At 40.2% G+C, this 27,193-nt stretch overlaps 2 protein-coding genes across 3 annotated transcripts in view; both read right to left on the reverse strand.

The window, feature by feature from the left end:
* Positions 1-26,915, reverse strand: LOC121385205 (carboxylesterase 5A-like). 2 transcript variants are annotated; one of them, XR_005959508.1, is made up of 5 exons: positions 26,878-26,915; positions 8,475-10,079; positions 2,450-2,652; positions 1,358-1,569; positions 543-574 (listed from the first exon to the last, which is right to left on the reverse strand). XR_005959508.1 is itself a non-coding variant. In XM_041515775.1 (3 exons), the coding sequence occupies exons 1-3, from the start codon at positions 9,950-9,952 to the stop codon at positions 537-539; spliced, it is 1,719 nt and encodes a 572-aa protein (XP_041371709.1). In that variant the 5' UTR covers positions 9,953-10,176; the 3' UTR covers positions 1-536. The 2 variants fall into 2 exon arrangements, 1 of the variants encoding a protein (XP_041371709.1); XM_041515775.1 differs by lacking the exons at positions 1,358-1,569; positions 26,878-26,915 and having other exon boundaries at positions 1-574; positions 8,475-10,176.
* LOC121385204 (glutathione hydrolase 1 proenzyme-like) overlaps positions 1-27,193 on the reverse strand; it is a 153,343-nt gene that overhangs the window by 32,142 nt on the left and 94,008 nt on the right. The window lies entirely within an intron of this gene.

Below are 27,193 nucleotides of genomic sequence, written 5' to 3' on the forward strand. Positions count from 1 at the left end.
GTTAAATAAACCATTTCCTTCCTTCGTGCGACACTGGTTGGAACGGGGGAAAAAATCTATCAGAGAATAGGTCTACCGTAATGAAAGATATTTAAGATAACAAAACTAATCGTAATCAGATATTTTGGAAGTCCTGCAATTTCTCAAAATAGCCGACGATGGTGCTCTAGTGGTGTCATTAAACAAAACAAAACAAACTAACAGTCGCAGAAAACAAATGAAATTTTGTTCCTCTGTTTAGTCACAAGATATTTGGAAAAGAAAGGAAACAAAAAAGAAACTTAAGTACAACAAACGATACCTCCAAAAGTCCAATACACCCCCACCCCAAAAAAGGTCCAAACAACAATAACCATCAGAAAAAACATCCAAAAAAGCCACCATAATAATAACAAAATTTTTATAAAAAAGACACACATAAAACGAAAAAAAGACGAAAAAAAAAGACACACAAAAACCCTAACAAAAAAAACAACAACCAAAAAACCCACCAAACAACAAAAAATCCAAAAGAAAAACACAAGAAGAATAATCAATCATACCGCATTAGCAGATAATCCCCAGTTCAAATTATCTGAAAACAAAAGAGAAGAAAACAAATAGAAATACACATGTACTATAAACAATTGTTTACAAACAATGACTCCAATCTCGAATTCACAGCTGGTCACAATCCTCCCCCCACCCCCCAATCGTTTGCCTGTAATCCTTCCCACAGGGAACGCCTTGTTTCATACTATGGAATTTACTACCAGCTATTTATTTCTCAACAGATTGTTTTCTAAATTGCACACAAAAATAGTTGGGGTTTTTTGTTGTTATTTCCTAAACACTTTTACTTTTCTTCTTACGCCAAACCAAATTAAAATTATTTACAATTTGTGTTTTTATACCAGGATGGGACAGACGGTAGTTTAATAACTCTTATTCCAACCCGAGGGACAAACTGTTTTTGTAAGGCCGAAGTTTACCAAGTCCGTTACAAAAAACATTTTGTCCCGAGGGTTGGAATTGCCTTATATATACCTCACAACGCAGGGGCGGATTATGCTTTAGGTAAGGGGGGGGGGGGGGGGGGGGGGGGGGGGGGGGGGGGGGGGGGGGGGGGGGGGGGGAGGGTCCGAAACAATACTTAAATGTTTATAATTTGAAATGATACATTTTACGTGGACATCAATTTAGATATACGTGGTGGGGTGGGGGTTTTTAGCAGGGGGGGGGGGGGGGAGTGTCCGTGCAACTGGGAAACCCCCCCATAAACCGCCTAGGGTCAGACAGATTTATCTAGCATCGTGTAAAGGCTGGCTAATTCAGTCTAGTGGGCAAGAAATGTATAACCGAGACAACAGCTTTAAACCTTCATGGTTACCATAAAATGTGTCTATGGTCACATAACGTCGCAGATCGTTGCAAGATGATCGCACAGAGCGCTCTGAGTAATCGTGAACACAGCAAAATGCAGTACCTTCCAGTTCATATGTTGCTTGGTTTATTATTTACTACGTTTTGATCGGTTTGTACTAAATAGCCCGACGGAAGAGATAAACGTCCCAATGGATAGATGTGAATCTGGAATATATAAATAGAATAAAGAGTACAGTATGACCACAGACCTGTGTGGAGTCCTTTAAGGACGCCGACATAACTGTGTAAGGGCAGATTTAAAGAGGGGGAGACCAGCCCCCTTTCCCACTTTTGGCTGAAAACTGCACACTGTTATCATTATCCCTTGTTGAAATCATTTACCATAGTTTGACATCCGATTTATTTTTCGTGCTGGTGTGTCGTTAAACACCCTGGCCCCTAGCGCGAGCAGAGCTGGTTTAAGGTTCCGCGGGGTCTGTAACACAAATAACAACGGGACCCCCTTCCCAAGATATATATTCGGGGAGAGGGGAAAAATGACGTGGGGAAAATAAATGTACACATCACCGCGGGGCCCACTGAAGCGCGGGGTCCTTAGCACTAGGATAAACGGCAAGAGAACTAGACAAACAAGCGGATAGTTATCAACTCTCTTTTACCGTCAGAGACCAATCTAGATAAATTCTGCACAATTGCTACCTACCAAACGGTAGTAAAAAAATTCCGCTCTAATACAACAACAATCTTATGTTTGACGTTAAATACCTTTTCCATCGATAATGTTCGAGCTCCCTGATAAAAAAACAACAACAACATATTAATCACTAATACACACACTACAAAAAGAAATTTATATAGATTGGTCTATGACAGTTAGAGAGTGTTGATAACTGTCCAAATGTCCGTCTAGCTCTCTTACCGTCAGAGTACTCGAGCTATCTGCCCCCCCCCCCCCCCACCCCTAGACAAATTAGGTATCCCCTGCACGTCCATATAAAATAAAAATTACCAACACGCTTTAGCTTATTTAAGCTTATCAAACGTAATAAATATGTGTTTGTTCCGAGTTTGTGTGTATACGTACTACATTTCATGACAGGCATTTTGGGAGTACTCCTCGTCAGCTTGGCGACTTCCGGTACAGCCTCGTTCCAAAATCTCCTGGCGCCAGGTTTCCACTCGCTGTTGATATTTTGGTTCGTCATGTTCACCGTTATTTGTAAATAACTCCGCGATGGGGAGCCATAGGGCGTCCAGACGAGACTGCCGTTGTTGAAATTGGGATTCCTGAAATTAAAAAATAAATAAAAATAAAACAGATTAAATTAAGCATTCTGTTGTTAATTTTACATGCAATTAATTACAGTCATCTAGATATCGGAAATAATTTAAGTTCATTTGAATACCTGTTTAACGCCATCATGGTAGTCACGAATGAATAATGAATGGATGGATGGATTGATGGATTGAGTGAGTAAATGAGTGGATGGATAGACGGATGGTTGGATGGATGGACAGTAAGTCTGGCCATCAAAGGAAAAATACCATCTCTGGGAGTTGGGGCAAATTCACATGATAGGTGAGGTGCCACGTTGTGCACCCAGGCGATGTTCGGATTTTTTGTAATATATAGATAGGATTTTAGAGATATCGGGGAGAAACATAAGAAGGCTCCCAGGGAACGTTGTCCGTCCGGACTGGTAAATATATATTTCTGCTCTGTTGTATAACCTTGATGTGATTGATGTGACTTTAAATATTTTAATACTGTATTATATCAATATTATTTAGAAAGTGTTTCCGGTAACTGACGAAGTAAATTGTAGGCTTCACTGTTCTAAAAATATAAAGCTTAGCCGGTCATCCTAGAGGACCTAGGTAAACTGTATGTTATTGTCTTTATTGTGATAGGTACCAGTATTAATTCTGTCTTACACGGTTACTGAATGAGTAGTTAAGGGTTAATTAAAAATTAACGAAGTAGGAATAGAGTTGTAATTCCTTTATTATTTAAGTTCCTCTGGAAGCGTTTCTCAACTATCACACGTGTGTGTGTTTTATCACGGTGAAGTGATTAGAATATTGTGTAAACTAGACACCTAGTGATTAACTAATTAAGTGATTAGTTCTGGGTTGTTATTATTTATTGCTGTTGTTAATTAATTAACTGCGGCAAATATATTTGTCAGCTTAAGGTTAATACAGATTCCAAAGTGTATTGTGTTTTGTTGTGTTTTCTAGTGAACTAAACGTGCTATATTATATATACTTTATATAAGATCTTATCTCTGATTTACCTAGAGCCGAGCTACTCGGGTATACACTGCCCGATACAGAGAGATCTAATAGATATACAGTTAGGAGAGATATTTGGATAATCGTGTTTTATTCAGTTACGGGTATTATAGGATCCCCGTGACAACATCCAATATCCGATGAGGCGCGAGACGTTGCCCAGTGGTACAGCCTTTGATATACCAGTCGTGGTGAACTGGCTGGAGCGAGAAATAGCTCAATGGGCCCACCGACGGGGATCGATCCCAGACCGACCGCGCATCAGCGAACTCTTTACCACTGGGCTACGTCCCGGCTCTAATTTTAATAAAACATATCCAGTGTTGTGTTTTGGTGAATTGACTGGATGGAGAAGGATTAATACAACATCAAATCATTTTAAGGAGGTATTACAATGACGGCACATTCTCTTTTATCTTTCATCGTTTTGCCTCCGGCCAGGATCATTTGGGAAATGATGGCTATTAGCCCTGTATCTATCATAGACTGTTCGCAAGGTTTTTTTCGGGTAAATACATTTTACCATAAGCAGGACAATACATACCTTTTGTGTACCAGGTAAACTAACAGCAGTTTTTCGTATTTTTCAGGTGATACAGTTAAAGTTTGTTTTGTTTAACGACACCACTAGAGCACACTGGTTAATTAATCGTCGGCTATTGGATGTCAAACATGTGATAATTCTGACACGTAGTTATGAGAGGAAACCCGGTATGTTTCTCCTAATGCAGTAAGGGATCTTTTATATGCACTTTTTCACAGACAAGAAGGCACATACCACGGCTTTGACCAGTAGTGTGAACTGGTTGGAACGAGAATTTTTTTAATTAGTTGAATTAATTAATCAATTAAAAAATGTGCTCTAGTGGTGTTGTTACATATATACAGACATACAGAGAGAGAGAGAGAGAGAGAGAGAGAGAGAGAGAGAGAGAGAGAGAGAGAGAGAGAGAGAGAGAGAGAGAGAGAGAGAGAGAGAGAGAGAGAGAGAGAGAGAGAGAGAGAGAGAGAGAGAGGGGCAACTATGCCTTTGCCCCCACTACATATATATTATATATACTAGTATTCAGCTGAGCTGAGACACAACTGCGGCCTTGCCCCCACTACAGATATATGATATATATTCAGCTGAGACACAACGGCGGCCTTGTCCCCAGTACATATGATCCTATCTGCTTGACGTCAGACGGTCATAGCTAATGTATCTTATAACCGCTGATTAAACAAAATACTTGTATGACGATCTACCATAATCCTTTTTCTTTTTGTACGCATGTAACATTAAAAACCAGAACGGAATGCATGGAAATATGCAAGTAACCATGGCCGTGTCTACCCTAAAATAACAGGGTGGCAGGAGGAGTGTGTGTGTGTGGGGGGGGGGGGGGGGGGGGGAGAAGGTAAAAGTTTGTGTTGTTTAAATAAAGTTTGTTTGTTTTGCTTCAAGACTTTAAAGATCATTGATGTATTGGATGTCAAACACATTTGGTAAAACAAGAATTACAAAGAAGCAATATAGCCCCCCGCCCCATCCAACCCCCCAACAACAACAATAGCAAAAAACCCAACAAAACAGTTAAAGTTTGTTTTATTTAACGACACTACCAGAGCACATTGATCAATTAATCATTGTCAACCATTTTGTAATTCTGACTCGTAGTCATCAAAGGAAACCCGCTACATTTGTCCTAATGCAGTAAGGAATCTTTTATATGCACTTTCCCACAAACAGGAAAGCACTTATCACGGCCTTTGACAAGTTGTGGTACACTGGTTGGAACGAGATAAAAACCCAGTCAGTTGATAGGATCCACCGAGGTGGTTCGATCCTGCGACGCAAGCATCTCAAGCCAGCACTCAATCGACTGAGCCAAATACTGCCCTTATAACCAAAACAAAACAAGGTGCGCTATCCCGTATCCCCAGCTAGGTACAACTCACGGGGATTTTACAAAGGGATTCCTTTTTTTTATAATTTCTGTCCTGAACAGGCAGTCCAGGTTGATGGACTCTGCCCCAGGACAGCGTACTTGAACCTTAATTGGATATAGGCACTTCAAATACTTATAAGTAACTAAGTTAGTAAGTAAGTAAGTAAGTATGTTAGTAAGTAAATAAGTAAGTAAGTAAGTAAGTAAGTATGTTAGTAAGTAAATAAGTATGTAAGTAAGTAAGAATAATGAACTAGTATATTTAAGGCTAATATTTTGGGTTTTTTCTTCTCTTTTTTTTTATAGCGAAGAACCGCAAAAAAAACCCCACAGCGATTGTCCCCCACCCCCAAGCCGCTTGATTACTTGCCTGCGCCCTTGTTACAACTGGCTAGCTACGGATTGATAGCGGTGTTTGTTCACCGCCGTTGTGCACGGGGTCATTGCTTCACTGAAATCCTAGCGTCGTTACGCTGACATTTGATCTATAACCCTGCACTGGGAAATTGTTTACTCGACAAATGCCCCTAAATCAGTTCAGTCACCGGTCTCAATGACGTGGTAGATCTTATTAGTTATTCAATCCAAAACAAAGGAAGGAAAAACAATGGCGAAATCGTGAAATATTTTAGAAAAGGGGCCAAGGGCAGACGGGCACATGGACCAGCCTCTGACAAGGACACATGGACTAGCCCTTGATAAAGGCACATGGACCACTCCTGACAAGGGCACATAGACCAGCCTCTGACAAGCGCACATGGACCACCCCCTGAGAAGGGCACGTGGACCACCCCCTGACAAGGGCACACGGACCAGCCCATGATAAAGGCACATAGACCACCCTCTGACAAGGGTACACGGACCAGCCGCTGATAAAGGCACATGGACCAGTGGACAAGGTATGTGATTTTCTGTCTGTGGGAAAGTGCATATAAAAGATCCCTTGCTGCATTAGAAATAAATATAGCGGGTTTTCTCTGATGACTACGAGTCACAATTACCAAATGTTTGACATCCAATAGCCGATGATTAATTAATCGATGTGCCCCCAACTAAACTGAACTTTATTTACACTCTGGCCGTAATTCAACGGCATATGACTTATTTATTAATGTGTTCTAATTAAACAAAACAAACTTTAATTTTGGTTGGATCTGGAAACCAAAACGTGAGACCATTCGCACTTTTAAGCGATCGTTCCTCCACTTTGTGTTCAAGATGGTTAAAAAAGAGTCTGTTTTCACTAGAGCACACTGATTTATTAATCATCATCTATTGGATTTCAAACATTTGGTAATTCTGACATAGTGTTAGAGATGAAACCCGCTAAAAATTCCATTAGTAACAAGGGACCTTTTATATGCACCATCCCACAGACAGGTTAGCACATACCACAACCTTTGATATACCAGTCGTGATCCACTGGCTGAAACGAGAAATAGCCCAATGGGCCCACCGTCGGGGATCGACCCTAGACCGACCGCGCATCAGGTGAGCGCTTTACCGCTGGGCTACGTCCAGTCATCGTATGTTTATGACGGCGAACCCTGGGGTACAATTTGACTAGTTTACATCGTATGTTTATGAGGGCGAACCCTGGGGAACAATTTGACTAGTTTCCATCGTATTCTCCCCTGTCACGCAGGCCAGTTTATTTAAGGGATAAAAACTTTACATGTTCTGTATGTGCTGTTAAACTGACTTCTTGTTCTAACCAGTGCATCACGACTGGTATATCAAAAGCCGTGGTGTGTGCTATCTTGTCTGCGGGTACCCAGCACCCACCTTACACCACACCAAGGCTGGTAAAATTGCTTAATGGATGACCCCTTTTATTTGCTCCAGCCAGTGCACCACGACTGGTACATCAAAGGCCGTGGTATGTGTTATCCTGTCTGTGGGATGGTGCATATAAAAGATCCCTTGCTGCTAATCGAAAAGAGTAGCCCATGAAGTGGCGACAGCGGGTTTCCTCCCTCAATGTATGTGTGGTCCTTAACCATATGTCCGACGCCATATAACCGTAAATAAAATGTGTTGAGTGCGTCGTTAAAGAAAACATTTCCTTCCTTTCGTTTTATTTGGCTTTGGCTACCCCATTTGCAATTCTGTTACGTCAATGTTTGCCACCCGACACAATTTGTCACCAGTGACTAGTCAACCGAGTGACCTAGCTATAGAGAGCAGGGCCTCCTCACAATATCAAGTGTGCATGCATTATTGATGGTTAGAGGCGAAGTGTCAAATATAGTGAAGGAAATGTTTTGTTTAAGTGGCTATTTCTCGTTCCAGCCAGTGTACTACGACTGGTATATCAAAGGCCGTGGTATGTACTACCCTGTCTGTGGGACGGTGCGTCGTTAAATAAAACATTTTTTTTTTTTTTTTTTTTTTTGGTTTTATTTAACAACACACTCAACATTTTATTTACGGTTATATGGTGTCAAACATATGGTTACGGATCACACAGATATTGAGAGAGGAAACCTGCTGTCGCCACTTCATGGGCTACTCTTTTCGATTAGCAGCAAGGGATCTTTTATATGCACCATCCCACAGACAGGATAGTACATACCATGGCCTTTGTTACACCAGTTGTGGAGCACTGGCTCAAATATAGTGATGGGAAGAAATAAGGGATCGTATTATAAATACTAACAGTAAGTTCAGCAGCTAAAATTCTCAACCGTCGTGTCAGGTAATTAATTAAAGTGACAGGCTCTGGTTAACAAACATTAACGGTGGTTGTTTTTGTTTTTTTACAATTATAGCTATTTTTTATAATTGAAAACGAATACGAATACAAAAACAAGATAAACAAATAAATAAACAAATTATTTGGAAGGATGCATCTATCTGGAGAAAGAGAAGCAACCCGCTTACCCTGTCCTGGCAAAGTCTCCCCAGGTTTTCATCCAATCCGCTGACAGCTTCTTCTCGTTGTCTGTTCCGTTCTTCAAAATGTAACCGAAGATGAACGGAAGTTCCTCGGTGTGGCCCGGCCCCACGTAACTAGGGAAACGAGCGTGCGATGGCTTGTGTGTGAACTGATAGACGAAAACTTTCCCCCTCTTCGAGTAATACATTCCAGTCTCAAATATCTTGCTGTTCATAACATCTCCTAAAGCATCCAAATAGGATCTTCGGAAGTTGCCATGATTTACCTCCCTTGGATAATACTTTGACGAGATCATTGCTGCTAATGTTGGTTCAACAATTTTTGGTATTGGCTTTTTAAGTGCTAAGGATGAGATGCTGGATGTATATTTGTCAAAATCCGACTGACTCATTCCAGGACCAGTGAAAAAGTTTTGTATATTGTTAGCAATATTTGTCCCTTCGTCTGCGTTTCCACCAATGATGTAGTCTACAGCAGTAAAGTTTGTGGATTTCAATATGGTGACTGGGTCACGTAGTATGAAATGGTTGTCAACCGTTGGCGTAAATGCTCCGTCAGAGTGCTGGTCGTGTCTGATGAGATCTGGAACTGGAACTTTCCTCAGACAGGACACGACCTTCTCCGACGAGACCTCGTCTTTTATCACAGACGGACAGTCGACCATCATCGCCAAATGTCTGACCCTCATTCTAAGATCTGTGTTCAACAGAGCCGGTGAGGCTATTGCCCCGCCCAGAGATATAGCTCGTGCGAACAGACCACGTGACATCGGACTCAGAATGTGTAGTCCGACACTGTAAGCTCCGGACCCATGCCCGAAAATCGTCACCTTCTTTCTAGCTCCCCCAAATCCGTGTATGTTGTCTTGTATCCACTGCAGAGCCAACCTTTGATCTAACAAACCCCAGTTACCGGGGGCAGCCGGGTCTTCTGTTGATAGAAAACCCAGAACCCCGATACGGAAGTTCATCGTGACGACAATCACGTTTCCATATGACGCTAAAACAGTGCCATCGTAGAGTGTCCCGGATCCCATTTGGAAATCCCCGCCGTGTAGAAACACTACCACAGCCCAAGAACCGAACTGGGAATTTCTCGATGTCCCTGGAACAAAGATATTTAGATACAGACAGTCTTCGTTCGTTTCCGTAATTTCAAAGCCTGGCCCGAACGCGTTTGAGAGTCCGTCCTTGTTCTGGGGACAGGAAGGTTTCGAAAGAGTCGCGTTCATGATACCAGAGGAATTCCAGCTGTCGGGTGATTCCGGAGGCTTGAATCTGAGCATCTCCGTGGGAGGTTTTGCGTATGGAATGCCCAGAAAGATAGACATATGGACGCCATTGACATTCTTGGCGAATCCTCGAACTGATCCTTTTGATGTCTTTACAATGGGTTTGTGACTTAGAACACAGACAGCGCAAAGAGTCTGAAACGCCACAGCACAGTTAAGCATTGAATACATTTTTATAATCTTTTTTCTTCTTCTACTTCTAGATTAGTCTCAAAGCATCGTCTGTGTTGAGTTGCAGGAATGTAGAGCCCTATAAACAAGATTTTGAAGTTTCTTAAGTCTGTTTTACAGCTGTTATCTGAAAGCAGAAGACAAAAAAATAAATTATGCTTACAAGAAAAGAAATGAATGAATGTTTAACGACATCCCAGCAAAAAAAAAAAAAAAAAAAAAAAAAAAAAAAAAAAAAAAAAAAATAGACATCAGCTATTGGATGTCAGAAAAACTAAGTATATGGAAATATTATTATTTATGTAATAAAACTAAATTTGCGACAGTAAAACCACCGATATACGTCCGCAAATCGGAAAACTAATTATAATGGGGGGTTTTCATGATTTTTGTCTGAACAAAATGTGAGGACAATATATAGGTAATTCAAGGTAGGAAAGTAATTTATTATAGTTGTTAATAATGCAGGGCGCACATTAAGTCAATACTTTTTTAATGTGCAGTGAGTTGCTTCCCTCTATTTAGCAAATTTAAAATGGCGGGGAACAGTTTGAAGGTTGTTGTTGGAAGATTTATTTTGTTAATAATGATGCAAGTACTTCAATCGGGATTTAGTGAGTATGGTAGGTTATATATTTTAGGTTTGTGTGTCCATTTGTTGCACTATTTCGGTTCAGACTAAGTTGTTAACAATGTGGTTCGAAATTTAGATATAGAGCGACCGTTAAATGCCGCGTGTATCTTACAACGAGTTGTTTAAAAATGTTTTTAACGAGCGAAAGCGAGTTGGATACGTTTTTAAACAACGAGTTGTGTGATAAACGGCATTTAACGGACACGAATGTAGTATTCTATTTCTTACATATCTTCAGAAAACAGTTAAAAAAACAAAACAAATTAAACGTCTTTTCCAAATGAAACCTATGTACGGCCATAGCGCTTATAGTTAACGTGTGCGTCACAGAGTAGTCAATTTCAGGCTAACCTATACGTCACAGAGTGATCGATTCTATCGTGCTTTTTGTTTTCATTGGATGGTATGGCACTGGTGACCTGGTCATCACCTAGGAGCAGCCAATCGTGTCTCTTTAAAATGTTATCACACATAAGTTCGTTAACATTATGTGTTAACAAAAATAACGAATGATGTTCTTACCAACGGGTGTGTAAGAATATAACTTTCTTGTGTTACAGATTTATTGATTGAGCAAACTTCCTGTTCGTTAAAGGGACATACCCTAGTTTTCAAACACTAAGGCATATTTGTGACTACTATAGCCGTTTTTGATAACTGAAATCATACTCTACTTAGATTTTATGATTTAGATTATCAATTTCCGTACATTCGAAGTGTTTTTGGTTATCCTGGTGTTTTTAATATCACAAAATGCATTTTTCATATTTTTAAAAACGTACGTGCGTCTGAGAAGTAACAGTTGTGGAGTCGAGTTTTAGTGTATTTGTAAAGGGTGTTTCACCATTTCAAAGTCACAGACTAATATTTCACTAAAGTGTAACTTTATCCAAATGTGTTACATGTTTGTAGATTAACTTATCTCAGTGTTAATTTTCACGGGTTCAAACTAGGGTCTGTCCCTTTAACGGGTGATACATGCCGAAGTTTATGTGGCTATTGCCGCTTTCGGTCTGGATATTTTTTCGACACCATAAAACTCGCGTCTTTTGGACTCAATTCTCAGTAGCCTAGACTATCCTTCTAGGACAGAGGGCAAGGGCGGGTTCGGGGTGTGGGGATGGGTGTGCAAAACATGTTTTCCACAATGTATAAGAAACTAACAGTATTAAATATATATTCTAGCACCCCCCCCCCCCCCCCACCGCGTCTCCACGTTTGTCAAATCCAAGATCTGCAACCGACGCCATATAACCGTAAATAAAATGTGTTGAGTGAAGGAAGGAAGGCAGATATGGTTAAAGACCACAGAGATATTGAGAGAGGAAACCCGCTGTCGCCCCTTCATGGGCTACTCTTTTCGATTAGCAGCAAAGGGTCTTTAATATGCACCATTCCAAAGACAGGATAGTACATACCACGGCCTTTGTTACACCAGTTGTGGAGCACTGGCTGGAACGAGAAATAGCCCAAATGGATCCACCGACGGAGATCGATCCTAAACCGACCGCGCATCAAGCGAACGCTTTACCACTGGGCTACGTATCAGCCCCTGTGTTGAGTGCGTCGTTAAATAAGACATTTCCTTCCTTCCGAGATACCGGCCTCGGTGGCGTCGTGGTTAGGCCATCGGTCAACAGGCTGGTAGGTACTGGGTTCGGATCCCAGTCGAGGCATGGGATTTTTAATCCAGATACCGACTCCAAACCCTGAGTGAGTGCTCCGCAAGGCTCAATGGATAGGTGTAAACCACTTGCACCGACCAGTGATCCATAACTGGTTCAACAAAGGTCATGGTATGTGCTATCCTGCCTGTGGGAAGCGCAAATAAAAGATCCCTTGCTGCTAATCGGAAAGAGTAGCCCATGAAGTGGCGACAGCAGGTTTCCTCTCAAAATCTGTGTGGTCCTTAACCATATGTCTGACGCCATATAACCGTAAATAAAATGTGTTGAGTGCGTCGTTAAATAAAACATTTCTTTCTTTCTTTCCTTCCGAGATCTGCAAATTTTGTTTGAGTTCATATTCAGTTATTTTCTTTCTTCTAAACAAAAGGAAAAACAGTGAAGTGAAGTTGAAAAGAACCTAGTCATTTTTCTCTCTCAATTTGTGTTACTAGCGTGTAGACAGACATAAATCTGATGTAAATACACACCAGGAAATAAAACGTAAACTGGCGGAAATAATCCACAAATTATGGGAGAAATTTATGACTTTATTTCAAGACAGTAAATCCTCGATTCATATCTTAATGTACGTTTACAGCGGTGTCCTACGCTGCATGCTGGATTATTGGTTCAGAGAAGACAGCAATAAATACAAATATTAAAGGAGCATGTTCTGTTTTAAACAGAAAATTGAGATGACCTGTCATCAACAAAACGTGTATTGTGTGTTTGTTTCTTTTGTTTAATCATCGGCTATTGGATGTCAAACATTTGCTAATTTTGACATATAGTCTAAGAGGAAAGCCGCTACATTTTTCCATTAGTAACAACGGATCTTTTATATACACCATCCCATAGACAAGATAGCACATTAGCACATATCACAACCTCTGATATACCAGTCGTGGTGCACTAGCTGAAACCAGAAATAGCCCAATGGACCCATTGACGGGGATCGATCCTAAATCGACCGCGCATCAAGCGAACGCTTTATCACTGGGCTACGTCCGTTCCCCAAAACGTGGATTCAGCTACCCACGTGTTAACCAGCTTGGTAAAATACAAGTCGTAATATTGATACAACAACACGTCGAATGAAATCTATTATGAGATAGCGGGAGTAATGTTGTCATTAACTCCTCCCTCCCCACACAAACAAACAACATCAACATAACCCCACCTCCTCCCCCAGCCCCACCCCGAACAGAGCCTCAGAGACCTTTGTGAATTAGGCCACAGGAATGTCCCTTTAAGACAGATCCTTCTATTGGTATAGTCTTTCTTTCTTTTTCTCTTCTGCTTTTTAAATATTAAATAGGTCAATACGGTTTAATTATATGATGCTAAAAATGTAACCAGAGTATGAAGTAAAGTTACTTTAAATAACAGATGGTTTCCACCAAACACATCTATGGGCAAAACGACACCGAATCTGCAGAAATTAATATTCCAAACATAAACGAGAAACTCTTAATGTTCCAAAATTGGCTAAGGTCCATAAACTTCACTATCAGCTAGCCCTTCACTATCAACTAGACAATAGTAAATAGTAGGGGACATTCAGCTTTAATGGTCATTTGTACGACTACTTTACACTAAAGACTAGATGTATCGGTCCGGACACGGAAAGCAATAACAGTATACATTAAACATGCAGTGCGGTCATCTGTATCACAATATCCCTACTACCATCAACAAAGGAAGCGGGCTCGACCGATCCATCAACCGAGCTGGGGGAGTGACAATAAAATATATGTCAGACTCGAGAGGTGATGACCTTTATAAACACACATTTAATTTGAATGATGTCTCGACGTATAATGGGGTTTCTTGGCTAAAGTGTACACAAGCGGAATAACTCTTTTATACTGGCATTTTGTATGGTGGTATCATTCGTTCGTTCGTTCGTTCGTTCGTTCATTTATTCATTTATTCATTCATTCATTTAATGACTGACTGCCTGACTAACTGACTGGATAATTGATTGATTGATTGGTGGACTGATTGACTGATCAATCGATCAATTAGTCGATATGACCTGTGTTGTATTTGTACCGGCCTCGGTGGTGTCGTGGTTAAGCCAACGGACATAAAGCTGGTAGGTACAGGGTTCGCAGCCCGGCACTGGCTCCCACCCAGAATGAGTTTTAACGACTCAATGGGTAAGTGTAAAACCACTACACCTTCTTCTCTCTCACTAACCACTAACAACTAACCTAGATAGTTGAGGTGTGTGCCCAGGACAGCGTGCTTGAACCTTAATTGGATCTAAGCACGAAAATAAGTTGAAATGAAATGAAATTGTATTTGTAATGTTGTTTATACAGATGAGCTGTATAGCGCATTGTTAATAAATAATTACCGGCCTCGATGGCGCAGTTATTAAGCCATTAGACTAGAGGCTGGTAGGTACAGGGTTCGCAACCCGGTACCGGCTAGTTCTTAAGGACTCAATGGGTAGGTGTAAGACCACTACACACTCTTCTCTCCCACTATCCACTTACCAACTAACAACTAACTCACTGTCCTGGACAGACAGCCCAGATAGCTGAGGTGTGTGCTCAGGACAGCGTGCTTGAACCTTAATTGGATATAAAAACTGGACTGATCGGTCGGTCGGTTGGGTGATTGATTGATTGGTTCGTTTATTCCTTAAGCTATTTTTATGTCGTTTCAACCATCCATTAATTTCAATTTATTTTTTATTTAAATTCAATTCATATCAAAACAGGTCACACTTACCAGGTATCTGATATGGCCTCAGGCTAGTGTTATATAGTTAGTACTGATATTGGGGTGATCCTCAAAATCCACGTTTTTACAGCTCGTTAAAGCTCACTCCGAGAAGGTGACGTAGCCAAAGCACCACGACTGCTATATCAAAGGCCGTGGTATGTGTTATCCTGTCTGTGGGATGATTCATATAAAAGAGCCCTTGCTATTAATCAACAAATGTGGCGCGTTTCCTCTCTAAGACTATATGTCAAAATTACCAAATGAATCGGCCTCGGTGGTGTAGTGGTTATGCCATCGGACTTCTGGCTGGTAGGTACTGGGTTCGTATCCCACCTGAGGCAATGGGGGATTGATAGGCTCAATGGGTAGGTTTAACTTTAAGGCCACATACACCGAGTTTCACCCACTTCACAGGTGCGATTATGGGTGTGTCTTCCGAGTGTATGACCCCACATGGGGGATGATTACCCGGCATGCACTGCAGGTTCTGTGTACCCCGAGCTCGGGTGATACCGAGATAGCTCAACTGACAGCAAGCGTGGAGCACGAACCTGTCAAGTAGTCCCATACCGAAATGGAAATACTGCGGCTTCACCATTCATCTCATCATCATCCATGTTTGTAATGTCTTTGTCTCCGTGTTAAATGTTATACATGTACCATCCCACAGACAGGATAGCACATCAGGGCTTCTAGAATTTATATAAAATCCACTAGCCATGGGATCAGTGATTTAAAAAATTTACTAGCCATGACTAAAAATTCACTAGCCCTACTTCTCTTTAAGTTAATAAAATTTTAGTAATTAATATGTCACCTAAACAGGAAGATGGAGCTTAAAAACACTAACATTGGGGGGTTGGGGTGCGGCAGAATATTCATATTTACAAAATATACTTAACTGCAACATTTGACCCAAAATATTCACTAGCCATCGAGCATGGTAATAGTAATTATTTACTAGCCCAACATTGAATATCACTAGCCATGGGAGTGGGGCTACCATAATCTAGAAGCCCTGACACATACCACGGCTTTTGATATAGCAGTCGTGATGCACTGGCTGGAACGAGAAATAGTCCAATGGTTCCATGCACGGCTCTCCCGGGCACCATCTCTGAACTCAGGCGAGACTCTACAGCTGAGAGAAATCCACCCTACCCCCACCCCACCCCACCTCGCATGACGTACCAGTTCAATTGATTCGTGTTTCTATTTTAACACTTGACCGCTGGTTTTCGGTGACCGTTATCAGTTATAAATGTTGACAGCAAAAAAATAAAATGAAAGTTTGTTTTGTTTAACGACACCACTGGAGCACATCGATTAATTAGTTAATTATCGGCTACTGGATGTCAAACATATGGTAACTCTGATTCTTGGTCATCAGAGGAAACCCGTTTCATTTTTCCATTAGCAGCAAGGAATCTTTTATATACACTTTCTAACAGACAGGATAGCACATACCACGGCCTTTGACTAGTTGTGGTGCACTGGTTGAAACAAGAAAAACAAATAAACAATGAGCTGAATGGATCCACCGAGGTGTTTGATTTTGCGACACTAGCATCACGAGCGAGCACTCAACCGACTGAGCTAAATCACACCCCTTTGACGACGACCACAACAACAACAACAACAACAACATACTTTATTGGTCAAAGACCTGGTGTACAGAATGAAAGACGGCATCACAAAACGGATTAACAACGGACGCGGGTAACACGAAGTGTATATTACAATTGAACCACTCCCACAATGAAAAGCTAGCAACGACCTTCAAAGTAAGTACATAGTAGATGTCTGTTTACCATCAAATATCAACCATGACATGTTTATACCTACCTGTCAAGGGCGGACCTAGAAACTATTTGAGACAGGACACCAAGGGCAAAAGGGTACACGGACCAAATCACGGAAAAGAATCTTCAATGAAAGGAAGGACGGAAATGTTTTATTTAACGATGCACTCAACACATTTTATTTACGGTTATATGGCGTCAGACATGTGGTTAAGGACCACACAGATATTGATAGACGAAATCCGCTGTCGCCACTTCATGGGCTACTCTTTTCGATTAGAAGCAAGCGATATTTTATATGCACCATCCCACAGACATGATATCACACACCACGGCCTTTGGTATACCAGTCGTGGTGCACTGGCTGGAACGAGAAACAGCCCAATGAGCCCACCGACTAGGATCGATCCCAGGCCTACCGTGCATCAAGCGAGCGCTTTACCACTGGTCTGCTGTATATCAAAGGTCGTGGTATGTGCTATCCTGTCTGTGGGATGGTGCATATATAAGATCCCTTGCTAATAATGGAACAATGTAGCGGGTTTCCTCTCTATAATTACATGTCAAAATTACCAAATGGTTGACATCCAGTAGCCGATGTTTAATAAATCAATCTGCTCTAGTGGTGTCGTTAATCAACACACGGCCTTTGATATACTTGTCGTGATGCTCTGGCTTGAAAGAGAAATAGCCCGATGGGCCCATCGACGAGGATTGATCCCAGTTATCCAGGTTCAGATACAGGATTTCTTTGGGGAGGGAGAGGAAGTGCAACGTTGGTGGCGGTGGTCGTGGTCGTGGTCGAGGTCGTGGTAGAAAGCCCGGAGTTATACAGTGTTGAGAATGGACCGTTCATAAATTTACATAACGGTAAAGTAATGACATTAGTTTGGGCAAACACTTGACAAAACAGCACAGAACAGAACGCACTAGCTCAGGAATGTTTTTAAAAAAACTAAACAAATTGATAAATGTTTACAACAATAAAATAAAATAAAAGTTTGTTTTGTTTAACGACACCACTAGAGCACATCGATTGATTAATTAATCATCGGCTACTGGATGTCAAACATATGTAACTGACTCGTAGTCATAAGAAAGAAGGAAGGAAATGTTTTATTTAACGACGCACTCAACACATTTTATTTACTGTTATATGGCGTCAGACATATGGTTAAGGACCACACAGATTTTGAGAGGAAACCCGCTGTCGCCACTTCATGGGCTACTCTTTCCGATTAGCAGCAAGGGATCTTTTATTTGCACTTCCCACAGGCAGGATAGCACAAACCATGGCCTTTGTTGAACCAGTTATGGATCACTGGTCGGTGCAAGTGGTTTACACCTACCCATTGAGCCTTGCGGAGCACTCACGCAGGGTTTGGAGTCGGTATCTGGATGAAAAACCCCATGCCTCGACTGGGATCCGAACCCAGTACCTACCAGCCTGTAGACCGATGGCCTAACCACGACGCCACCGAGGCCGGTCGTAGTCATCAGAGGAAACCCACTACATGTTTTCCTAGTGCAGCGTGGGATCTTTTATAAGCACTTTCCACCACAGACAGGAAAGCACATACCACGGCCTTTGTCCAGTTGTGGTGCACTGGTTGAAACGAGAGCAAAAAACCCCAAACAATGAGCTGAATGGATCCGCCGAGGTGTTTGATCCTGCGACACTAGCATCACGAGCGAGCACTCAACCGACTGAGCTAAATCACACCCCTTTGACGACGGTGTTATTGTTGTTGTTGTTGTTGTTGTTGTTTGTTGATGTGGGCTATTTACGATTTAAAAAAAAAAAATTTATGGACATAGCTTTTTATTAATAATTTTAGAACTTTTATGCTGATGTTGATCATTTATTATACATTTATCGCTATATCATTGCTAAACTTTCATTCGTTCGTTCGTGCATTCTTTTTTCATTACAATAACTGAACTTTTCTTGCTTAGAATTTGCATATCTGCATGTATATTCAATACATTATCTTGATATCGATTCTTGCCAAAAATAATTTTGTACGCAGCTGTATATTGGATTGAATTACCTAGCGTTTGCTATATATTAATTAACTGATTTTGTACGCAGCTGTATATTGGATTGAATTACCTAGCGTTTGCTATATATTAATTAACTGATATTGTGAACTTTATTGTTAAATTTAGGGGCGTGACGTAGCCCAGTGGTAAAGTGTTCGCTTGATGCGCGGTCGGTGTGTGATCGATCCCCGTCGGTGGGCACATTGGGCTATTTCTCGTTCCAGCCTGTGCACCACGACTGGTATATCAAAGGCCGTGGTATGTACTACCCTGTCTGTGGGATAGTGCATATAAAAGATCCCTTGCTGCTAATCGGAAAGAGTAGCTCATGAAGTGGCGACAGCGGGTTTCCTCTCTCGACATCTATGTGGTCCTTAACCATATGTCTGACGCCATATAACTGTAAATAAAATGTGTTGAGTGCGTCGTTAAATAAAACATTTCTTTCATTCCGGCCAGTGCACCACGACTGGTATATCAAAGGCCGTGCTATGTGCTATCCTTTGCTACTAATGGAAACATGTAGCGGGTTTCCTCTCTAAGACTATATGTCAAAACTACCAAATGTTTGACATCCAGTAACCGGTGATTAATAAATCAATGTGCTATAGTGGTGTCGTTAAACAAAAACAACAACAAAAAACGTATTGTGAAGTTGTTATGATTGTTTTTTATTGTATTTTATTTATATTTATGTATATATATATATATATTCCCCATGGCTGGAATTGCCTCATCTATACTTCACAACGGATACAGGTTCTAATATTAGAGATAAACCCAGCGGACACTCTGATTGAAGTCAGGCCAGCTGGACTATAACTATGACTACTGAGTATAGACCAGTGGCGTGTTCAGGAGGGAGAGTGCTCGCGAACAATTACAATTCTATCATATATCGCATTCTTTGAACATTAGGCGCAAAACCAGTCTATCTTTTTTATCTTTTACTGCGATCGCTCGCCGTCCTTAGGACTAATAAAAAGCGAATTGGTTACCGGCCTCGGTGGTGTCGTGGTTAAGTCATCGGGTACAGGATTCACAGCCCGGTACCGGCTCCCACCCAGAGCGAGTTTAAAAAACAATTCATTGGGTAGGTGTAAGACCACTGCACCCTTTTCTTTCTCACTAAAAACTTAACGACTAACCAACTATCCTGGTCAGACAGACCAGATAACTGAGGTGTGTTCCCGGGACAGCGTGCTTGAACCTTAATTCGATACAAGCACAAAAGTAAATAGAAATGAATGAATGCAGAATTACATGTGTTAAAAATTATAATAATATTGGTTACTAAATGCATTTTGAGGAAAATCTGCTGTAATAAATACATGTTTTTTAGGTAGTACTAAACCAAATAACTTCCGGCTGGGTCAAAATTCGAGGTGCACCGAACATTTGATAAGGAAGTTAACACCACAAGTCCTGCGACTGGTGATAAATGTGAGTGTGTTGGTTGAAAACAAAATTAGTTTCATCTGGGCAAAAACATTTATGCAATTTTATTTCATCTAGTATCACTGTGTCAAGTAGCCTTGTGCTTGAAACATCTATGGAGTACCTGTAAAAAAAGTACTCAAATAGTTTGCGTAACTAGGGTAGTCATAGACACTAACCGTCATCTCAGAAATGAGCAGCTTGACCCCCATTTTTATTCTGATTCACTTTAAGGGTGAGGGTTGGTAGTATTTATATCCGTGGCGTTTATGTCGATTGATACATTCCAGGTAGGAGTTTTAGCCACATGTGTTACTATTGTCGTCTATGGGATTTGATTTGGTGGTATACACCCTTGGTGTGTTACACACGAGTAGATTAATCCTTGTGGTTTACTTTTTGTCTTGGAGGTTTGTAAAGGTAATCTATATACATTGTAATAATACTGACATTCCATAGGAACACAGCTTAGTACGTCGCTTTGTTGTATGACGAAGAGGTTGCAAGGGTAGATTTAAGGGGCTAGATACGCGCACACACGTTATAAACACACACACGCACGCACACACACACACGCACGCATACACACACAAACACGCTATACACGTACATACACACACACATACACACTCGCACACACACACGCACGCATACATACACACATACATACATATAGGCCTACACACATACATATACACACATATACGTTATACACATATACGTTACACACATATACACACTATAGACACACACACACACACACACACACACACACACACACAAACACACACGCACGCACGCACACACACATACACAAACAAACACACATACATACATAAAACATACATACATACGTACATATATACATTCATACATACATATACACACACACACATATACACATACAAGCTACACACATACACACACACATACACACATACTCGCTACACACACCCACACACACACACGTCAGTAGTTATTTTCTCATATATCAGTTTATGTGATCAAATAAAGTTCTGTTCTGTTTTGTGCTGTTTTGTCAAGTGTTTGCCAAAACTAATGTCATTACGTTACCGTTACCTAAATTGATGAACGTTCCATTTTCAAAATTACTCCGGGATTTCTAGCACGATCACCGCCACCATCGTTGTACTACCCCTCCCATCCCAAATAAATCCTGTATCTGAACCTGGATAACTGGGATCAATCCCCGTCGGTGGACCCATTGGGCTATTTCTCGTTCCAGCCAGAGCATCACTATAAGTATATCAAATGCCGTGTTTTGACCAATAAAGTCTGTTGTTGTTGTTGTTGTTGTGGTCGTCGTCAAAGGGGTGTGATTTAGCTCAGTCGGTTGAGTGCTCGCTCGTGATGCTCAGAGCGCATCGTGGTTAGTCTCGCAATTTGCGGGCGATTCGGTGCCATAGGTTCAAGTCCCAGCAACGGTGTATAGCCCACATCAACAAACAACAACAACATCAAATACACCAACAATAACAACATCAACAAGAACAACATCAATAACAACAACAACAAAAATAACAATGACAACAATGACAACAAAAAAACAACAATGACAACAACATCAATAACAACAACAAAAAACAACAACAATGACAACAACATCAGTAACAACAACTATAACACCAACAACAATAACAACAACAAAATCAACAACAACAACAACAAACAGACGAAACAAAAAACTACACTTTTGTTTTACAAAACAAAAATTACCACAAACTTAAAACAGCCCCTTTAAAAAAAAAAAAAAAAAAAAAAAAAACAAGAGAAAAAATGAAACACTTATTGTAACATGAATAGTAATAATAGTAATAATAAAATAGCTCACGTACCCTTTGAAACACACCTGTCTAGGGGCGAATACCTTGAGATAAGTACGAGGAATTCACGTCGCGCGAAGCGTACAAACAGCCAGATAAGCAGTTATCTCGTAATTGTGTCACGCCAGTCTATTATTTGCGGTGAGACGATCTACACTATATAGCTATTCATAGTGAAATGCCTAACTGGACGGAAAGCAAAGGCTTCAGTGTTGGTAATACAAAATACAAAAATAACTAGAGTTTTAATAAGACCGTGTGTTTTCGCTGTCAACGAACTGCGTTAGTGCAACTTTAAATCTCTTCATCACTTGTGAGACCATACGGCGACCTGAGGAATGAACGAGACATGGAGAGAGAGAGAGAGAGAGAGAGAGAGAGAGAGAGAGAGAGAGAGAGAGAGAGAGAGAGAGAGAGAGAGAGAGAGAGAGAGAGAGAGAGAGAGAGAGAGAGAGGGGTAGATAAAAATAAAGTATAAGAAAAAGATAGCGATAGATATATTTACAGAGTACATATGTATGTATATATGTATATATACTTAACTCCAAAAGAAACGCGAATACGTAGATTGGAGGTTTTGAGTGCACTCATTGAAATACGTCCCAAAGTTCTTAAAATAATCGTTTCTATGAAAAACTTAAACAATTCGTAAAGATGAGATTTCATGTTATTGACATGTTAAAAATCGAGGTCGCATTGTCATTTGAAATGTCAAGGCCATGGCGCTTCTTCAATGGCGTCACATGCCACTCAAACATGTCCACTAATAGCGGGTGTGTCCGCCATTGCTGGCCATGACCGCCGCACACCTACCCATGGAGAGGAAGAGGTTCCTGATGAAGGCCCTGGGCACGTTGTTGTAGGTGTCCACGACGGCCTGGCGGAGCTGCTGCTGTGTCACCACGGGAGCAGGGCGTTGGTTCATCATGCGCTGAACCTCGTCCCACAAGTGCTCGATGGGGTTCAGATCCGGGCTTAAAGCTGGCCAGTCCATTGTGATGATGTTGTGCTGTGCCAGGAATGCCTGGGTGGCCCGTGCCGTGTGTGGCCTGGCGTTGTCGTGCTGGTAAACCATCTGACGGTGACCCGCGAAAAAAGGCACCACCACAGGCGTGAGCACTTCGTCGATGTAGCACTGTGCTGTGACGCCCCTGCCGCGTCCTCGGCCGTTGTTGTCGAAGATGACAGGTTGTACACGACGTCCCCAGGATATGGCACCCCACAGCATGACGGAATGCCCTCCCAAACGGTCCCTCTCCATAACACACGCATCTGTGAAGCGCTCACCTCGACGCCTCCACACCCTCATACGACCGTCGGCCCTATCTAAGCAGTAGCGGCTTTCGTCGGAGAAGACGATGTTCTGCCACTGTCGGTTCCGCCACTGTCGATGCAGAACAGCCCAGTTGTGTCGTGCAAGGCGGTGTCGCTGTGTGAGACGTTGTCCAATGTACGGTCGACGACAGTTCAGATGGATGGCGATCTGACGACGTCGTACCGTGGTGTAGGAAACGGGGCGGTTGTGGGTTCCCACTGTCTGCCGGGCTGTTGTGGTGGCTGGTACGAACCGATCACGCATGTGAGTTCGGACGATGTAACGGTCCTGGCGCTGTGACGTCACTCTGGGACGGCCGCTACGTGGACGGTCGACGACGTTGTTGTTCTGTAGAAATCGGTCTATGAGACGGTAGATTGTCGAGACATGGACACCGAAAGCACGTGCAACCTGCCTGGCATCCATTCCGGCCTCCAAATTCCCCAAAGCTCTATGTCTGGAATCAGCGTTAAGTCGTGGCATCGTTGTATCGCTACTCGTAAAATGAGTTGAACATTGCTGTCTGGCGTTTCTTTTATACCCAGGCCTGGTAGTGTTTCACGTGCAATTCGCATCTTTCATGATCCACCCGTTTTGCATTCCAGATCGATTTTGGTCGTCAATTTCAGCACGTGCGTGACGTCACACTGTACTCGTTTTTTTCATGCGTTATGTGGAATTGGATACGCTGACAAGATGGCTATTGGTCAACTTAATCGATTTGTACATAGTTTATTCAAATGTGGGTTTTTTAATATTTTAAAATTTTCGCGTTTCTTTTGGAGTTAAGTATATATATATATGTATATATATATATATATATATATATATATATATATATATATATATATATATATATATATATATATATATATATATCAACAGGAGGCAGATTTTAAACACAATAGACTGCTAGCTTATGTCTCTAACTCTATAAAGATACACAGGAGGCGGTGGACACATAGAATACCAGTTACGACAGTTATACAAGAGCACTGCAGGTGGATCAGAATTATTGAGTAATAAAACCGAAAGCGCTTTCCAAATGACGAAGCAGAAATGTTTTATTACGTAATATTAAAATCGGCACAGACGTTAATGTTTTCTTTTTATTCATTTTCGTGCTTCCGTTTGTTTATTGTTCAGTCACGGTGTCCAGGGCATAACTTTCACGTCTGTCAAGGACACCGAGTTAATCAAAGTCCACATTTTGCACTAATCGAAGTCTATATGTTGCATTTAATAATCAAAATTCTATTTGTTGTATTAATCAAAGTCTATATGTTGCATTTAATAATCAAAATTCTATTTGTTGCATTAATCGAAGTCTATATGTTGCATTTAATAATCAAAATTCTATTTGTTGCATTAATCGAAGTCTATATGTTGCATTTAATAATCAAAATTCTATTTGTTGCATTAATCGAAGTCTATATGTTGCATTTAATAATCAAAATTCTATTTGTTGCATTAATCGAAGTCTATATGTTGCATTTAATAATCAAAATTCTATATGTTGCATTAATCGAAGTCTATATGTTGCATTTAATAATCAAAATTCTATATGTTGCATTAATCGAAGTCTATATGTTGCATTTAATAATCAAAATTCTATATGTTGTATAATCGAATTCTATATGTTGCATTAATAATCAAAAGTCTATTTGTTGCATTAATCGAAGTCTATATGTTGCATTTAATAATCAAAATTCTATATGTTGCATTAATCGAAGTCTATATGTTGCATTTAATAATCAAAATTCTATATGTTGTATTAATCGAAGTCTATATGTTGCATTTAATAATCAAAATTCTATTTGTTGCATTAATCGAAGTCTATATGTTGCATTTAATAATCAAAATTCTATTTGTTGCATTAATCAAAGTCTATATGTTGCATTAATCAAAGTCGAAATTTTGTATTAATGAAAGTCGATATTTTGCGTTAATTAAAGTCAATAGTTTATACAGATGAAAGTCAACATTTTGTGTTAATCAAAATCGATAATTTGCATTAATCAAAGTCGATATTTTGCGTTAATTAAAGTCAATATTTTGTACTAATGAAAGTCAACATTTTGGGTTAATCAAAGTCGATATTTTGCATTAATCAAAGTCGATATCTTGCATTAATCGAAGCCAATATGTTGCAGTAAACAAGGTCGAAATTTTACACTAATCAAAGTCGATATGTCGCATTAATCAAGTCTAAATATTGCCATTAGTGGACATTCCTTTCCTTTCTAATACAAGACAACCTCTACTGTCAAAGAATGTTAAAATTACATTATCTGCCCCCCCCCCCCCACCTCCCACATATGTATACATACATGCATTATACGCATACTACATACAATGAATGGCAAAAGATACAAAAGGCATATTTTACTAATTAATAATACCTTTTTGTGTGTTTTATAAAGGCAATTTTATAATTAATTAGTGAAAAAGACTTGTTTAATCTCAGGGCAGCATGGCGTTGATTGAGGCAAGATGGTGCTAGACTATTGAGACATTGTGCTGCACCATGCTAAAACAAGCTAGGGAAAACACTTCATATATACATACATATATACATACATCAATACATACATACATACATACATACATACATACATCAATACATACATCAATACATACATACATACATACATACACATGGATGCCTCAATAGCTCAGAGGGCATCGTGGTTAGTTTTGTAATTTACGGGCGATTCGGTGCCACAGGTTCGAGTCCCAGTAACGGCATGGGACAATTTGTGAGGTCAGAAAGGATTTATTTATCCCCTGCGCCAGAGCGTTAATATCTATGTATGTAACAATCAACCTCCACATACATACAATATAGAGATATCCATACATCAATACATACATACATCTATATATACATATATACGTATACATAGATATGTATACATAGATATACATACATACATACATACATACATACATACATACATACATACATACATACATATATCTATATATACATACATACATGCATTTAATTTACAACTACTATGGAAAATTCAAACTAAACTAAATATCAATCAATCAGTCAATCAATCAATCAATCATTTATTTTCATTTAATATGAACAATACATAAACACACAAACATAACCCTTATGAAACATCTATATTAAAAAAAGGATGATTGATACTATTAGGTTAAATATCTGTAATATGAAAGTAGCAAAAGTCTTAATTCAAATATCTCATGATAATATTGATCTATCAATTGTTAACAATATTAAAATATTTATATACTGACAAAATGCAATACAGGCTATATCAAATATAATAAAACTACTACGTCAAAAACAAAATAATTTTAAACACTTTCTAATCGTGTATGTTTATTACCTAAACATGTTATACATATATAAACTAAAATAAGTTTGCAATCGTCGTAAATAACTACAGATTGAGAAATGCAAAATGTTACCTCCACGTATACAATCTGCGTCTTTCGGCTAGTAATCCAGATACAAATTCCAACAGATGATATTGTTAATGGGGTCATCGCCAAATTTACAATTTACATTAATGTATACACATAGACTGTATGGCAGGCTATTTGAAAGAAAGTTAAACTGACATACCCTAGTGTTTAAAGTTACATTCTCTGGTTACCATATTATAACATCATGTACAAATGTGAAATACAAGCTCAACTGTACTTTTTAAAAAGTCGTGTGTGTTCGCTATGAACGAATATCGTCAAACGTATACGCTTGATTCGTCGCATGTGCCGCCATAGC

This window comes from Gigantopelta aegis, chromosome 11, assembly GCF_016097555.1.
Source record: "Gigantopelta aegis isolate Gae_Host chromosome 11, Gae_host_genome, whole genome shotgun sequence".
Lineage (NCBI taxonomy): Eukaryota > Metazoa > Mollusca > Gastropoda > Neomphalida > Peltospiridae > Gigantopelta > Gigantopelta aegis.

Coding starts and splice junctions, on each gene's coding strand:
- LOC121385205 (XM_041515775.1), bottom strand. CDS start 9,952: ATGTATTCAATGCTTAACTGTGCTGTGGCGTTTCAGACTCTTTGCGCT. Junction 2,653..8,474: donor GGAGACTTTGCCAGGACAGG/GTAAGCGGGTTG, acceptor TTTTAATTTCAG/GAATCCCAATTTCAACAACG. Junction 575..2,449: donor AATGCCTGTCATGAAATGTA/GTACGTATACAC, acceptor TTTTGTTTTCAG/ATAATTTGAACTGGGGATTA.